The 17,749-nt window shown below is 33.6% G+C and overlaps 1 protein-coding gene across 1 annotated transcript in view; it reads left to right on the forward strand.

Annotated features, from left to right (window-relative positions):
• The window catches only part of LOC150100109 (minichromosome maintenance domain-containing protein 2-like), a 32,705-nt gene extending 15,870 nt beyond the window's left edge, over positions 1–16,835 (forward strand). The window contains exons 6-8 of the mRNA XM_090403214.1: positions 11,006–11,124; positions 11,390–11,413; positions 16,803–16,835. Of these exons, the coding sequence (XP_090259340.1) occupies positions 11,006–11,124; positions 11,390–11,413; positions 16,803–16,835 (176 nt within the window). The remainder of the gene's footprint in view (positions 1–11,005; positions 11,125–11,389; positions 11,414–16,802) is intronic.
• Positions 16,836–17,749: the final 914 nt, after the last annotated feature.

Genomic DNA, 17,749 nt, shown 5'->3' on the forward strand with positions numbered 1-17,749 from the left:
TTGATCTCTATCGTACGCTAGTGGAAAGTATGTCCTGTAGGATTGCTTCAGTCATTGCAACGAAAGGATGTCATACATCTTATAAAGGCGCGCCCATGGCTGTTTGTTTACCACACTATGATGTCCGTTGATGTTTTTCCAAGCAGGTGCATATTGGTGTGTTTAAAGCTATAACGAATCGTAGAAATTATCCTTTTAAAAATGCAAAATTGGTTAGGTTATTTTTTAAATAACAAGATCAGATATGCATTATAACTTTGCTAATATTTATTTGTTATTTTATTTTAAATTTGTCTTTGTGGTAATATTAAATTTTGTTAAGATAAGCAGAAAGACTACTGCCAATTAATTAGTTGATTACCAGAATAATAAGTGTGAAACAAATATTTATATATGAAATATTGAAAACATATTACATTAGTATAATTTACAGGTTTCATCTTACGGATAGAGAAGGAACCTGTTTACAATTATTTTAAATAACTGTAGGATGGAACGCTTGGAAACTCATCCATCCAAATAGCAACGAGAGTGGACAGGCTGGTTAAAATTCTCGAGAGCGGACTCCAAAACGCTTTACCAGAATGAATGGGATGGATGAATGAAGACAAATATACCAATTTTCTCAATGTGAAATTAGATCATATATGGGTGATATAAAAACACGCTCCTTAACATGTTCATTGCCAATCACGCGATATCGCGCGATGCGAGTTCTCACCAGACGGCCGATCACGCGTTATCGCGTTGACGTCGCTAACTAAATAAAAAAAATAAAAAAAATTTGGCCACCACACGAAATTCCAATTTTCAGCTTGGCAATGAAAGTATTCAAAGCACATCCAGGTTGGCTGCCTGTGATATAAGACGAAGCGAGTCATTAAGAAAACGGGCATAGACTATCAGGATATTAATATTCTGAATAGAATGAAGAATCTTTCGGAAAGTTTTAAAAGAGTATTCTAAGAAAAATTTAGGAGAAAATAAATAACACTAAAGTGTTAATAAAACATTATTTGATATAAATTCAAAAGAAAAGTTAACATTGTACCATCAGGATGATAGTTGTGCCATAGTAACATCACCAAAATATAAAGTAGACTTCTCGGAATCTGTCTTTTATTTTAACTCTTGTATAAACAATCAAGACATATAATTTCCAACAATGCTAAGAACTGTTCACAGCATGTCTCATCTGATTTTTGCCAGAAGGATATCAGAAAAATCCTCATTAGTTTATTAATAAATCTTCGAGATTGTATCTCTCCAGCTGTGCTCAAAACGTATGCTCCAAACTAGTAAGAAAGAAGCAAGCCTCTAACCAGCCTGTCCCTAAAAAAGGAAGATAAAATCCAGCCATAAAACTACTTTGTGACCCTGACACTCCAGCTGGTTTGAATTTCATTTAAATTTGGTATGTGGAATCCATTATAGAATTATTGACCATTCCAATGTTTGTTTCGATTCAACGACACAACGACACACTCGTCGAAATTATATACTGCTGTAACTCTCCTTCTGCTGGATAGAATTTAATAAAATTTTGGAGAGAAACAGACACAAGAAGAAGATGTTTCACTTCAGTCATTTCTACATTTCTCATTTATAAACCTAGAGTATAAAAGTCACAGCTGATCAAAGTTTAATAAAATGCATTATTACTTTTAAAATTAGTCATTTTTTTAAGAACCACTGCTTGATGCAATTAAATGCGTTAGCGAAATTGGTTATTTTTTATTTTTCGATATAATTGGAACGATTTAGAACTTTGATATTTACTAATTATATATTTGTTTTTACACTTTATCGAAGTGTAAGCAAACAGAATTTGTGCCTGAAGTACTTTCAGGGATGAGGCAACTCGTGGTAAAGGTGGCATAAGTTCTCATCACTTGCCTTAGTATCCCATATTCACACGATTAAAATTCTCATCACTCGCCTTAGTATCCCATATTCACACGATTAAAATTCTCATCACTTGCCTTAGTATCCCATAATGCAAAGCACATCTCCTTGCTTAAATCTATAATTCAGAGAATTTTAATAATAGTGTATGACACCTTTGGCAACTCGTATAGGTAAATATAACTTCTCCATTACTTCCACCTTAGTAATGAGTCTGGCTCCCACTGATGAGACCCTAAGTAAATGTCGAAACCGATGTGGGAATTGACCCTTCCCTTAATGCATAGCATTTTACATGTCCGCAAGGAGATGTGCTTTGCATTATGGGATACTAAGGCAAGTGATAAGAATTTATACCACCTTTACTATGAGTTGCCTCATCCCTGAAAGTACTTCAGGCGCAAACTTTGTTTGCTTACACTTGGATAAAGGATAAAAACCTAATATATAATTAGTAACATAGCCAAGTGAAAAAACTTTCATAAACTTGATATTTATATACTATATTAAAATTTGTCCAGTCGTTTCGAATTGGGTCATTTCACTGAGAAAATTAAAAAGAATTTCATTAGTACACATCGAAACCGTTCTTGGTCCAATTTTTTGATAATGAACGATGTATCCGATTTTTGTTGATTTCCAACAAGAATATGATAGAATTAATAGAGAAAAATTATATGAGATTATGATACACTTGTGTAATACGACAGCAAACAGGACTGATTCACACAATTAAAAATGGAAAATTTAAAGGCACACTTTAAAATTCAAAATGATTTAACAGATCTATTTCCGATAATGTAAGGACAAGGCGATAATAAGCTACAATACTTTTAAACTTTGATTTGGAATTCATTATAATACGTTATCCGATCGTTGCCAAAAGATACCAAAGCACTCCAAAATCAATGAAGATTACGGCACAGATGATATTATCACGTGAAGAACCAAACAGAAAGCAGAAGTAACTTATTCGAAATAAGAAAAAACTGCAACCAGGTAGGCTAACATGAATAAAAAAATCAAAATAATAATTAACACCACACAGAATTGGACCCACTTTTCACATTTATAGAATGTGAAAAGTGGGTACAATTTTCACTTTCTATCATGAACTGTCGATTTATATATTTTTACTAAAGTACAAATATATAAATCGATAATTCATCCAATTATTAGCTACAGATGTGTTTGGCCCAGTGAATGATAATGGTCTCTAGAAGATCGCATACAACCATAAGACATACCATGCTTGGAAAAAAAGTCAACTGACACCATGGTATGCGGAACAAACAGCCATGGCGCCCACGTTAATAAGATATATAACCTGCGATGACCGCAACAATCCTACGGGACATACCTTCCACAAGCGTACGACAGCGATCAATGGGAATTTTGGACCATTCTTCCTGTATGCATGTAAGATCCTGGAATGCTGTAGTGCAAACGTCCCTTGACCTCGTCCGATACTCTAGTTCATCCCACATATGTTCAATATGGTTGAGATCAGGGCTATGTGGAGGCCAATCAAATGTGGTGGCGTTCATATCGACGAACCACGCAGTTACAGCATCAATCTTATGACACGGTGCATCGTATTTGCCGAAAGAGACAATGATGGTCAGTTCTGTAGAAATGTCACGAAGTAGGAAGTATTGCGTTGTCCTGAATGTTCAGATACCTCTCGGAATTTAATATTCTTGACATCACAAAAAGCTGTCTGATGATGCCAAACCAGAAAAAAACATGACCATACATCACATATCCACCTCCGAATTCCATAGTTATGGTTATGCACTCTGATAAGAGACATTCTCCCGGCAATATGCCACACCCACATTCGTCCATCTCCTCAATAGAGGGTATAGCGTGATTCTTCGCTCAATATCAGCTTTCCAAGCTTCCACGTCCCACTGTACATGCTCTTTGCATCATTGAAGACGAGCTGCATGTTGGCAGGTGTAATGTGGAGCTTGCATATTGCGGTCCTACCATGAAAACCCCCGATTTCAAGTCTCGATTCTGAATGTTTATTTACAGATTCGTGTTGCAGTCGATGTCTGGAACTCCACATTCAACGTGTGGGCCAATAAATGTCGGATTTTACATGCTATCTTTCATAGCGCCCCCATGGTCAAGTTTGGTGAGTGTGGTGGGTCGTCCTCTGCGGGTAGCACTTGCAATGGATTCTCTGCGCTTCCATCTCAGTATAGCATATCTGATTGTTGACTTGGGATGCCCCAATTTCTCAACAATTTTTACAATTTTCTGAACTGATAGCCTGCAACATGGTATTCTATCCCAGCGCCTCTTTCAAACGCCGTCATTTCCCTTCTCGTGAACATTTCATCCGGACACAGTTCCACTGACTTGAACGCATCATGTTCCTCCAATTTATACGCTAAATACACGTGAGTAGTTACATGGCACGATGTACATGCCATGTAACGACTCATGGGGTGTTCGTTGTCTTCTTTCCAAGCAGGTATCAACACTAACCAACAAGATCAAGTTTAACCAAGTTCAAAAAGTTACCAGGGGTAGAACATGTCTTTCGTATGGTAAGTGACAGTAATCTTAAGAAACTATAAATAATAAAATTATTGGTAAAAGACCAAGAGGGGAAACCAAGACCGAGATGGATAGGTACTACTAATGAAGACAGTAAGATCATATTGTAATGTCCATGGAGAAGTAAGGTTTTTAGACAGAGAGTCTAGATAGCAACAAATTCAGGAGGCTAAGCCTTGATTTGAATTGTATAGCCATAGGAAGAAGAAGAAAAAGAATGAAGTCTCCATACAAGAATGCGATTACGAAACGCAAGATTTTTATGGCTGCTGGCAATAATTTACTTATTTGTTCTGGTATTGTCAATGGAAAATACATCTGGATATTCTAGAGAGGATTTCAGAAGAGAGACTTTTAAGAAGGCTGTTTTGGTTTATTCTAAGTTGGCATGGCATTTGTATTCCAGTTTAAGAGTGGCACAGAGATAATTGTTTAAGGCACTGCTTATATGTAGATGATCCTGTAGTCTGAACAGTGCAAGTTATGTTAAATGAGGGAGAAATGAAACATACACTTGTCAACGAAACTATGGATAGGATTCTTCGTTACAGAGGTTTGTTTATTTATTTTAAACAGTATATGAAGCAAATTTCAGATACTGTTCAAAACAAATGGCATTATTCAAAATAGTTTCGTCAAACCTTTATGGGATTTCCTTGGGTGCTGAATATTCATTGAAGTATAACTGTTCAGATAAAGTTTTTATAGAAGTGTTCAAAACTTTAGTTACAGTAGTTAAAATAATAAAATGCTAAACATATGTTATCTTGCAGAAAAGCTGGTAATTGGGATGGTACCAACCCATGCATTTTCCCAACCACTTCGTTTTGCATTTTACGAAATGATAAATGTCTGCTGCAGAGGTAAGTAATTTTATTATCCCCAAACTAGTGAAAATCAATATATAATTAAATTATGTTCACTGGTTTAATATACGCTGCTATTTGGAAATGATCCCTCAAAAATATTCGAAGTTATCTCTGATACTAGTAAAGTGATGAGGTTGACGGAATGGAAAGAAGGAGCAACGTGTGCCAGAAACACGAGAGGACTTATTAGAATGCAGAGTGGGGTAGAATTAGAATATACTTAATAATTATACTTATAATTAATACCTAGTATTAAAACGAATGAGTTATTTAACATTTGTATCGAAACAATTAAACTCATGCAGTGTCAGGTTGTTATGTAGCAGTGTTCAGCTGTGTGTGTATGTGTTCTCAGTCAAGTTGTTTTCTTTTAGAGGAGAAAAATTTGAATTTCCTGGGTAAATCTCACTCATTTCCAATCATCTCCTGTTTTAGCATATTCGTTCACAAACATTAAGCTAGTATATATATATATATATATATATATATATATATATATATATATATATATATATATATATATATATATATATATATATATATATATATATATATATATATATATATATAGTCCATGAATCCCCTGTAGGATTCATGGAACCTTTATATAAAGATTTTTTGGATATGAGTTATACAGTTTTCGGAAAAAAATCCTTTCATATCCCCAAAATATTTTCTTCCGACAACTTGTGTATATTCAAAGGCAAAACAAATAAACTGACATATGCAATTTACAGCTACTAAGAATCAAAACTACGGGTAAGAATCAAAACTACCTCAAAGAAACATATTTTTGATTTTATTCCAAAGATTACATAATGTCTAATTGGTTGGCTGGTATGAATTATAGCCGAACCTTCAGTAGAAGAAGATGTCCTTATAACGATTCCTCATGTTTTAGATAGGATTCAAAAGAGGATCTTGCGAATCTAAGGGAAAACTATCATGTCATCCGAGTTACAGAGGAGCTCCATAATTTCGGAAGACGTTTATTGCCTAACATCGACCATACTTTAAAGACCAAATTCTTGTATATGTATGAATAGACGTTTCTTCCATTCTCTGATGTTCTTGATGTTGTGTAACACAGGGAAATAAGAGAGCATATTTTGGTTTAAGTCTGTGCGCAGGAAAACTACAAAAATATTCAGAAATCACCTAAATTTCGTTGTTGTCTAGAAGCTACCGACTGGATTTTGTTATTGTTGTTTGACAGTAAATATAAATTTGGAAAAATCTCTCGTATACAGCGGTGAGGCATTTCAATAACTTATGAAATATTTTAATTGGAATATTTTTTACTTTTTAAAAAATCAGAAAAATATTTAAAGCGATGTGTTGAATATTATTTTAATTTAGTACAATCTTCATAAATTGTGGTTTCACATTAAAAAAAGGCAGAATTAGAAAAGTGTTTAAAAGAATGTTAATTTGATTATTACATAATTAATGCTATTAAAAGGATTACAGTTTTCATTAGAACAATACTTAGCCAACATTCAACTGCATATGATTACCAAAAGAAAGCTGTAATAGAGAATATCGAGCAAGACGGTTGCAATCGCCACCACCACATCGAATTTAATGAGAGAGAGATGATGATGATGATGATGATGATGCTTACCAGCATACCTTTTCGATCGTGCCCTCAACTTTTTTTTTTCTGACTCCCACTTATGAATCGTCGTAAACCTATAACATACGAGTATTAACTCTTGTATTAGCATCGTAGCTCGGTAGATAGGCTAAGCAATTCGCGTACCCTACTCTACAGTCCAAAGTAGGTGGTCTCACACTAAGCAATGAAATTACCTCTCATCTGCAGACATCTCTATAGATCATATCGTTAAACTGATTCTGACAAAAAGTGAAATATATTTCTTATGCTGAACTCTATTTTAATGCTCCAGCTAATTGTGATAATCGATGGGCATCTGGACTCTATCCTTAGCCGTTAGAAATAACTGATTTCATGGCTATCAGTATTTTAAAGACATTGGAACAAGAGGACATCAGCTAACTTCTACCGTCTTGTGATCCTGAATTCTAACTCGTATATTGTTAATGATATAGCTTGGTTCTAGGGCTGATTTTCTGATAGTCTGCAAAGTTAAAATTCTTAGTTTATGGAAGAAAGCAAAAGCTTATTCACAGAAGATCAACCAACCGACCTGAAAAAAAGGGGACTAGAAAATATTTCTCTAATCAGCGACTAGAATGGAACCTATAACGGTCTATCATCTAGGTTATCATCTAGCGGTATGGAATAAGAAATGTAACTACATGGTTATTATAGGCAACCTTTTAAGCTAATTTCTGTCTTTTCCATATAAATTTACCCAACTGGCTCCCCATCATACTAGCGTTGCTTATTCTATTATATATTTCCATAATTTAGTTTACTTACCTCACTAAAAATGTGCTGAAATAATTCAAATGTTCTGCATTTATTTGTTTCTTACATATATTGATTCTGAAAAAAAAAAACAAAAAAACTAGTGAAGTGGAATTACTGTTCACATAAGTTATGCGGTACAAAATTTCACAAAATGTCTGAATATTATGTTATTGTACATCATCTTCTTCTTCAACCTTCTGGTTCTGTACGCTGTTTGACGAAGGTCTCCCCCATGATTTTCCAGATCACTCGGTTTTCTGCCTCTCCCATCTATCTCACTCCTGCAATTTGTTCCAGTTCATCTCTGCACTTTCTTCTCGGTCTCTCTCTTTGTCTTGCTTCATCCATTGGTCTCCACTCTGTTATTTTTCTAGTCCATCTCGCATCACTTCATCTGGCAATATGGCCAGCCCATCTCCACTTAGCCTGTTTAATGTATTTTACAATATCCATGACACCTGCTTGAGATCCTATCTCTTAATGTTATTTTTAGCATACTTCCTTCCATGCGATGTTGTGTTGTTCTCAGCTTTTTGTTTAGGGCTTCTGTTAAAGTCCATGTTTCTCATCCATATGTTAGGACAGGAAGTATGCACTGTTCGAAAGCTTTCCTTTTTAGACTCATAGGGATGTCACTTCTGGATATGTCTCTCATTTTCCCATAAGCCATCCATCCAAGGTGATATTCTTCGTTCAATCTCTTTTCTTTGGCACTCCTCAAAGGATAACAATTGGACCAAATATACATATGAAGTAATTTGTTATATTTCATGGTTTTCAACTTTGATAGTTCTATGGTTTATGTATTTAGTCATCATTATTTTTGTTTTTTCTCTATTTATTTTTAATCCAATTTCTCTGGAGGCTTCATTTAGCTGATTTAGCCTTTATTCCATATCTTCAAGATTATCTGCTATCAGGACAATATCATCTGCAATTTCAGACGATGCAGCCTTTATCCATTTATGTTTATTCCTTTTGTTTCCCAATCAAGGCTTCTAAAGATTTCCTCTAGTGCAGCTGTAAATAATTTGGGAGATATAGTGCCGCCTTGCCGGATGCCTTTTTGTATTTGGAATTAAATTTTTATATAATTTAATTCCAAATTCCAAAAGGCCTGTGTTAATTCCAAAAGGCCTGTGTAGCTCAGTAGACGTGGCGTTTGCACTCTACAGCGCTTGACCGCACGAAGAAAGGATTTGGTGGTTCAAATCTAGTCGCCGACTAGAGGAAATTTTTCTAAGCCTTTTTTCGACCGGTTCCCGAGTTAGTCGATCTCTGGCACGGGCAAGCGGGTTTTCCTCCCGGAAAACCCGCATTATTTTTAGACATTAAATATATTGTGCTAAGGTTAGGGACCACGAGATGGCGGCACATTTGAGCCGTCTCTCTTCACTGTGTACCGCTTAATTAGTGATAGCCTTGGGCCATCTATCTCCGATTGGTACCAGTGGAGATTGAACTGCCCACTCAGTCTCCAAAAGTTAGATAAGGCTAAATGGCTTCGCCTACTCCCGTATACGGGAATAAAAAGGCGTTAGCTGATGATTTTTTTTTTATAATTTAATTACAGAAGTTGCATTATTGTAAATATGTTTTAGTGTTTGAATATATGGTTTCTCAGTTCCCTGGGTTTCAAGTGCTTTTAGTATTGCAGATGTTTTAACCGAATCGAATGCTTGTTCACAGTCCATATAGGCCAGACATAAGGATTTATTGTATTCAACTGATTTTTCAATGAGCTGTCTTAATGTGTGAATATGGTCCAAAGTATTGTAATTCTTTCCAAATCCAGCTTGTTCACAGAATTGCATTCCCTCCAGTTTAGATTTTATTATATTATTTATAATTTTTATGAACACTTTATATATGGTGGGGAGTAGGCTTATAGGTCTGTAGTTTTTAATTTCTTCCTTATTGCCCTTTTTAAAAATTAATATTAGAAGTGAATTGTTCCAATTTTTCTTGATTTTTCTCTGTTTTAGGCATTTATTAAAGAGTTTAGTCAGTTGTTTGATGACAGGGCTTCCTTCCAGTTTTAAGAAGTCTACCATAATTCCATCTTCTCCTGGGACCTTTCCATTCTTCAATTCCTGCAGTGCCATTTCCACTTCACCTTGTAAGATCTCAGGGGCATCATGTTCTCCTCACTCGAGTTATCCATAGATGATTCTTGGATGTCCCGGTCTTTGTCTTCATAGAGTTCAGTATAAAATTCCTGAATTCTTTTGATTATTGTATCTCTATTTTTTTATCAGTTCACCATTTTTTTCCTCTTACAGCAGCTATTTCCTTTGTTTCAACTGATAATGTTCGTCTTAGGACATTCATATTACTATTGTTTTCTATTGTATATAATATAACAATGTGTTGTATATAATAGTTATTGTATATAATATAACAATAATCAGTGATCGTTCACTCTTGCTAGCCTAACTATTACTCGAATCGCTAGTTCTTTTTATCCTCTTGTTGAAAGTTGAAAAACCTTCCATTATATGGTTCGTTCTCTCTCTCTCTCTCTGTCTACTGACTTCTATGTTTCTATCATGTTATTATTCTTTTCTACCTCTTTACCTAACTTTACAAAGTTAGGTAAAAAGCGAATTTCAGAATCATATTTTTTATATATTATTTATTATTATTATTTGATAATGGCGAAGGGTCATGCTTTGCAAAACTTTTCTTTTCAAACCTCTCAGATCTCCAATAAGTAAAGTTGGTATACCACATCTGCCATTTAGATAGACAGGTTGCTTTGCAAGAGATATAGAATCGCAAAAGTGAAAACGTTTAAGTGATTGTGAAAGCAGTTGAGGCAGCAAACAAATTAAAGAAAATGATGGAAGGAGATCTTGAATCAGAGCAGGTTTAAAAACTGAGATTTTAAGGTTACTCAATCGCTGTGAAATCAGAGGGAACATAAGCAAGGTTCCCCATTAAGACCATAAACAATCGTGAATGGAGGAAAGGTGTCTCATAGTTAATAAAGAAGATGACAATTCAAGTTCTATCAGCCTAGTGTAGTTTTAAATACTAAACATAAACGCTACGTGAATGATAGAATTTAGGAGTAGTATGTCGCTAAAACCATTAACTTAGTCGTGAAACCTAAAACTAGTAAATTTATTTTGATTTTTGTGAGAGATTCGTGTTTTTTCAATATCTATTGATATTGGGTTTATTTGTCATTCTGTGAAAAATCTATTTTATTCTTTACTTTTCATTTATAAATTAATATAAATTTTTAATTTTAATAAAGTGTTTAAAATAACATTTACAGATGAACTTTGTACAGATCTTCAACTTGGCCAGAATTATACTGTTATAGGAACGTCTGTGTTTTCTAAAACAGAGAACGAATTTGAAGTAGGCATAGAGGTAAGAAAAGTATATAATATAAACACAAACACACATTTAAATTCTATAATCTGAAACTGCATTTCTTAATTACTCTATTATTTTATGAAACCTAAACCTTTCACAAAGTATTCAGCTACTCCAGAGAAGCAATATTCTTTCAAATAAAGTTTAAAATTAAAGGATAGAACAGATATTTACACAATCTTCATAATTGTATATTAATTATTTGGATCTACAAAGAAAAAGCATACATTTATTTTTATTTATTTATTTAACTTTACAGGCTAACAACATATTTCGTACTGAGGTAAGTATTCTTAGATTTTATTAAACTCTAATAATCAAAGCAGAGTTGTGTACTGTTTAGATAAGTGAAGCAGTATATACACACTGTGTTTTGATAATAGTTTGATAATTAGACGTCATTTGGTTCATTTATTTAAGTGTAGTAAATTAAAATTAGTTCTTTATGTATCTGACTATACTTTCCGAACTTTCATTTCTGTTTTGTGGAAAAAAAAATTCAAAAAAATATATGATAGCAGAAAGTGTAACTGTGCATCGGATTTTCACTTTGAGAGATTTTCACGTTTTGAGAGAATTTCACCTTTTGAATTGTGATTATATACAAATCTTTTATTGATATTTCTATATATATCTTATACATGATAAGAAATTTTATTCTTGTTTCAGTCCTTTGCCCAAGCACAAGTAAATACGTTTACGCGTGAAGTATCTTTACGATGTCTACTTGTGTATAGAAGCTATCGATTTCGTATTAATCGCCTCAGTATCTCATAACATAAAGCCCACTTCCTTTTGGAAGTGTATATTCCTATACATTATGGGATGGATCATTACAAATATCACTTTCGACCTTTATTGATATCCTCGGTGGGAACCATACCCAGGAAGATACTAAAGTTAAATAAATCCATTAGTTATATCTTCCGTATACAAGTGGTATAATGATGTATCATCTTAGTATTAAAATACTCTGAGTTGTGGAGAGTTGTAGAAACCAAGCAGGAAAAAAAACTTAATTCAACTATTTCTGAAACAGAGTAATTTAATACTATAAGGATACACTGTTATATAATTAATACTTATATAATCATAAGAACTTCTGACAACTATATAGTACTTCTATATGGAAAATTTGGCGTGCGTGTGTGGTTCTACCTGAATTCTATCTGTGAGAAGTTCCAGAGGATAAATAATTTAACGTTATGATGTGCTGTCTCATCATTTGAAAATTATCTTGAGAATCCCAAAATAATCCTTTCCTCGCAGCGAATTCTTAACAACGAATTTAACTTTTGCAGCATAACATAAGAACTTCTGATAACCATATAATCATATTTAGCAGGGCTGGTTTTACATACTCGTTTAATTTCCTCATTTGTTAACTGTTGTTTGTTGAGTTGTAGTTATTTCTACAGAATAATAATAATAATAATAATAATAATAATAATAATAATAATAATAATAATAATAATAAACTTTTATTTATTATTAACTACTTCTCTCTTTTGAATGGGTTACTTTTCTCTTCCCCCTTTTCGTATTTTTAACTATCTAAATAATACAAGTTAATTTTATTGTGTTTAGATAATTAATACTTAATTTTATTTTCTGATTATATGTGTAGGTTTATCCAAGCAGGTGTATGCTTCACAACTATGACCAGGTATCGAAATTAATATGGAAGCTTTATGAAAGTGAGATTTATTTTATAATTATTATTCGTTCTATTTTCATTAAATAATTTAAGGGAGTAGTATGGTCTTTTACGAATAATAAGATTTGGTTCCAGTGCTTAGTTCACGGCGTCTGTAATGTACCGTTAAGTACAAATTTGTATCTTCTATAGTATATCTATTGCTATGCAGTCATCAATCCTAAGAGACATATTGTTATAAGAGATAAAGTTAGCCAACATAATAGAATGCACTTTTACAACACTGGGCAGCGTTTGATATTGCGCGGTAAAAGTGCATTTTTTGTTCTCCCTCCTTGCAACAAGCTTTCAGATCTTCTGAGACTTTGAGAATTTTTATTGGGCCTTCAGATTGGGTTTGAGACCATCTAAGTGGGCTTATCCAAGATTCTGATTAGATGGGTTCAACCAAAACTCATAGGCGCGACATTTTCTGTGGGCATAGATGTTTGTGATTATATTTATTTAGGAGATGAATTTCATCTCCCAGTGTGAGACCCTGTTTATTGAACACCTGAAGTGGCTTGAAAAATTTACAAGTTTGGTCTCTAGAGATTATTGTTTCTGGACTATGTAAAAATAAAATACAAAAAGACAATGAGTCAAATTTTAGCTACCACTGACTAACTGAACAGCATATTACGCTGTCAATATGACAAATGAAGATAATCCAGTTAAATATTTCATTCTAGGATATGCTTTTAGCAGTATCGATTCTCATAATTCCATAACAGTTTTTAGACTGGTATGAAAGGACATCTTTATCAATCGGATTTCACCTACTCTGATGGCGCTTTCTTTGATGGGATAAAAATCGACACTATTTCAAGTATCCACATGATTATTTACTTCTCTGATCAACCAAGTTAAAAGTAGCAGCTGAAGCTGGTTAACTGGATGGAACATGTAAAGTCAATTTTATCTCTGTCTAATATTCATCTTAGAATTCAGTTCAGCTTTGGGGCCTCTTACATAATTCGCTGTCTATGTTGAAGTCATTTGATCTGTTACCTCTGCCACGATAGGAGATTACATGACTTAAGTCGATAAATTGAGTCGAACTGCAATAAAGAAGCGAATGATTTTATCAACAAGCATGAAAAATGAATGAGTAGTTTGTCACTGCAATAAATGCATGTTTTGTATATGGACGCTCTCAGTTGCGATGATAGTTTAATCAAATGAACGGAAAAGGATCACTGAATCCACCATAATGCGCGTCTGAGGTGTGAGACATTTAACAAAGAGCTCTTCTAACACACACACACACACGCGCGCGCGCGCGCGCGTGCGCGCACGACAGATGTGTTTGTTTAGATTATTATTCAAAACATACGTTTGAAGTATTCGATTTCAAACAAATAGTTGGCTACGTTTATCCTTCGTGAAATTAATCAATGTAGTTAAGGTGAATATTTTTCGTTCCTATTTCAGTCTCCGAGAACACTGTTTGCAATTTAAGCTGCCTTAATAAGCATAGATTTGAAACGTACAGTCTATTTATTGACTAAATACAATATTCAATTTTTACTTGAGCTGAATTTAACAATTGTTCGGAAATTAAATTTCGGGAGTCTCATAACTTCTTTGCATTCGTGGAGTTATAAGTTCTGTTATTAGAGATGCCTGAATGACAGCGCTGAAATGTCATCGATTGAAATCTAATAAATACCATCATAAAGAGTCTAAACTGCAAGAGAAATTCAGTCACATCTTCTGCAAGCAAAATCATGGTGATTGCTTTTTTGAGACGTGAATGGTATGAGACAAATGACTTCCAAGAGAATTCATTTATCTCACCAACAAACTAGAGATTGCGCAGTATCGGTTATATGAATAAAATTCTCGGGTCTTGAATAAACATAACTAAAAAAAAATGCAACTTCTCCTAATAAAATAAACGTTTCTCTTATTATATGTTTCTCCCTTATTCGGGAAACATACACTGCTTAACCAGAAAAGTAGAAACTCCCTTTCATTATCGTGCACGCCTACCTCTTGAATTTACACTGAATTCAGTTATCGTTAAATTGATTTCATTAGCATCTGAAATATATCTTGGAAAATACAGCATATCACAATGTGATAGTCAATAAAACATTCTACTCTGTAAGAGTGTCACCACTTTAGGCTATAAAGTTATTAACAGTGAAACATAAATATTTCCTGCCCAGCTCTTAAGTACTAAGACTCTATACGTCAGTGCTGTCTATAACGTCGATCGCGTAAAGATTTTTAGTCGACCATCAAGAATATGTTCACATATTCCTCTTAAGACAGCAATTATCAAGAACTCACTTTGTTAAAATTTTGTCTAGTAGAATTCAAAGCAAGAACTTCTTGCATTCTAATAATATTACCAAAAGTACATCCATTCTTAGAAAGAATTTTGCTTGAATGACCCCACTTAATGGATTCACAATTCACGTATCCAATATGAGGTAGAGTGTTTGGTGTGAAGAGAGTGGAGGAATGATGTGGAAGAGAGTTTGCAGCCCTCTTCCACATCCACTATATCAATGTTAATGAAAAAGATAATGCATACTAGTTACCAGTTAGTAGCAGTAGTAGTAAAAACGGTAACTAAAACGCGGTGATTTGTTTTCCGTTTGCCTTTAGGTAAGCATATGTTGGTTATGTGAATAAATTCATATTTTCTTAAATAATAATTATTTTTTTTACATCATGGACAACCCAAAAGCAAGCAAGCAAGAACTGAAATTATTATATTAATATTATTTTTGATTTCAATCTTTGAGTTTCTTATTCGGTTTTAAAACAATGTGGGATTTAATATCCCCTTAATTTAAATAATGTTTATATCGCCGAAATGAAGCCTATTGGCTCTTTATAATTAAGTAACTTAATGGTCGCACCTTTTTGACAACAGATAGCAGAGTATATATAAGTTCTTTTCGCTATACCCGTTGGTAGGCAGGATTCATTCATTCAATCCAATACTCTTGGAGGGTAATGGATGGCAATGCTGTAGCCAATGAAGTTCTAACTGAGGCTCGGCTATTGCTGTTACCCTCCTGCCATGATCAGAGCTTTAATTGCTCAATAACACCTTATCCCTACACTGTCCTCTACAGATAACGGGGAATATGAAAAGCATTCTTGCTTCGCCCCTTTAAGCCAGTCCTTATAAGGACTATAAGGACCCGTTGGTATCTATTTGGTCTAGCTACTCACAGATGAAGCCTCAAAAAAGGCTGAAACCGGTCTGGGTAGTGACCTCCCACCATAATGTAATAACAGCGTACATTTCCTAGGAAATGTGTTTTTACATTATGGAAAATACCAAGAATAACGATCAGAACTTTACCACCTTTGCTGCGAGTTGCCCGAGATTGTACTACGTACTAGGACTACTTGCATTAGCTCACGCCAGTAATCGCCGATACTTTTATAGACCGAATATTCGGCATGAAACTCTCTGATTCCAATCTTTGAGTTTCTTATTCGGTTTTAAAACAATGTGGGATTTAATATCCCCTTAATTTAAATAATCAATATTAATGTTATGAATATTAATATGTTGGTCCCTACGGGAAAATTTCTGAGCCTTTTCAGTTTTGTTTGAATATGATTATTTATGGGCTCAAAACGTTTCGAAAATGACAAAAAGTGATAACTCCCTTTTTGTTGAATGGCATTTAAGATATTTTCGATAACGTGTTAAGATAATTTGATTGATAATTCAACTGCCAACTTCAAAATAATTTTAATGGCAAGAATAGGTAAACCAATACGTTAATGCTATTTAAAAAAGGAATCATTTTATGATTGCTCCATCATATCTGTATGTATCATTCTCATGGATCATTTTAGGATTTGTTTAATGATATTATTTGTAAAGTTTTTCAATAACTATAATTTTATTATATTATATTATATTATATTATATTATATTATATTATATTATATTATATTATATTATATTATATTATATTATATTTATTTTGTACTTCAGGCGAGTCGGATTCTCCTTGGGGCTTTGGAATAACTATGTCATACTTATTTGCCAGTAAGCTAAAGCTGTAATAAGAATTTTAAAAAAAATACTCATAATTATATTGTATATCTTGTTATTTATTTATTTACATTCTTTGTGCGCAGTATTTATTCTGCTAGGTATGCTTTCGTTTTACTTGTTTTCTGCAAACTTTTATATTTATCTTATACTTCATTTTTTACCGTTTTGTGAAAACGCTAAGGTAAAAGGAAGTTTTCTGCTATTTAATTATTTTTCAGAAGTGTACATCTATTGATAAAATTATTTTTAAGAGTGGCATGCAGTCTAGAAACTCTCTATTTAATGATATTATATGATATCATAATAACTGATGATGCAGCTTCAAACTTGTGTGTGTGTGTGTGTGTGTGTGTGTGTGTGTGTGTGTGTGTGTGTGTGTGTGTGTGTGTGTGTGTGTGTGTGTGTGTGTGTGTGTGTGTAAAGAGATAGAGAGAGAATTCCATCAAATCTGATGGAATTCATTACGTTCGCTGGACGATATCTGCAAAGTGTTTCTGGAATCGATGCTCTGACATATTATGGCGGAATTTAAAACGCACTAAAAGTTGATAAGGCTATCATCATTCTTTTTGGATGATGATGATGATGGAGTATTCTACAGATAATTCCTAGTAATTAATCTGTAACCAGTAGAGTTACGCAACTAGTTTGAATTGCTCTTGAAACTTCGTATAAATAAACATTGAAAAGTTATCATATACTATCATACGAAGAACATATGTTATGGATGAGAGTTCATGTTATGAAGCCAACATCTAGTGAGATTTTATAACATGAAGTCTCACTGGTGAGTTTTCGTGTTTAAAATAATGAAAAAGCCAGTGCAAGGCATGAAATAAGAGAATTCTATTATTTGTACATAACTGCAGTATGTCAAATAAAAT

Source organism: Typopeltis vanoorti, chromosome 13, assembly GCF_054136105.1.
Source record: "Typopeltis vanoorti isolate ZY-2024b chromosome 13, IOZ_Tvanoo_1.0, whole genome shotgun sequence".
NCBI classification, from domain to species: Eukaryota; Metazoa; Arthropoda; class Arachnida; order Uropygi; family Thelyphonidae; genus Typopeltis; species Typopeltis vanoorti.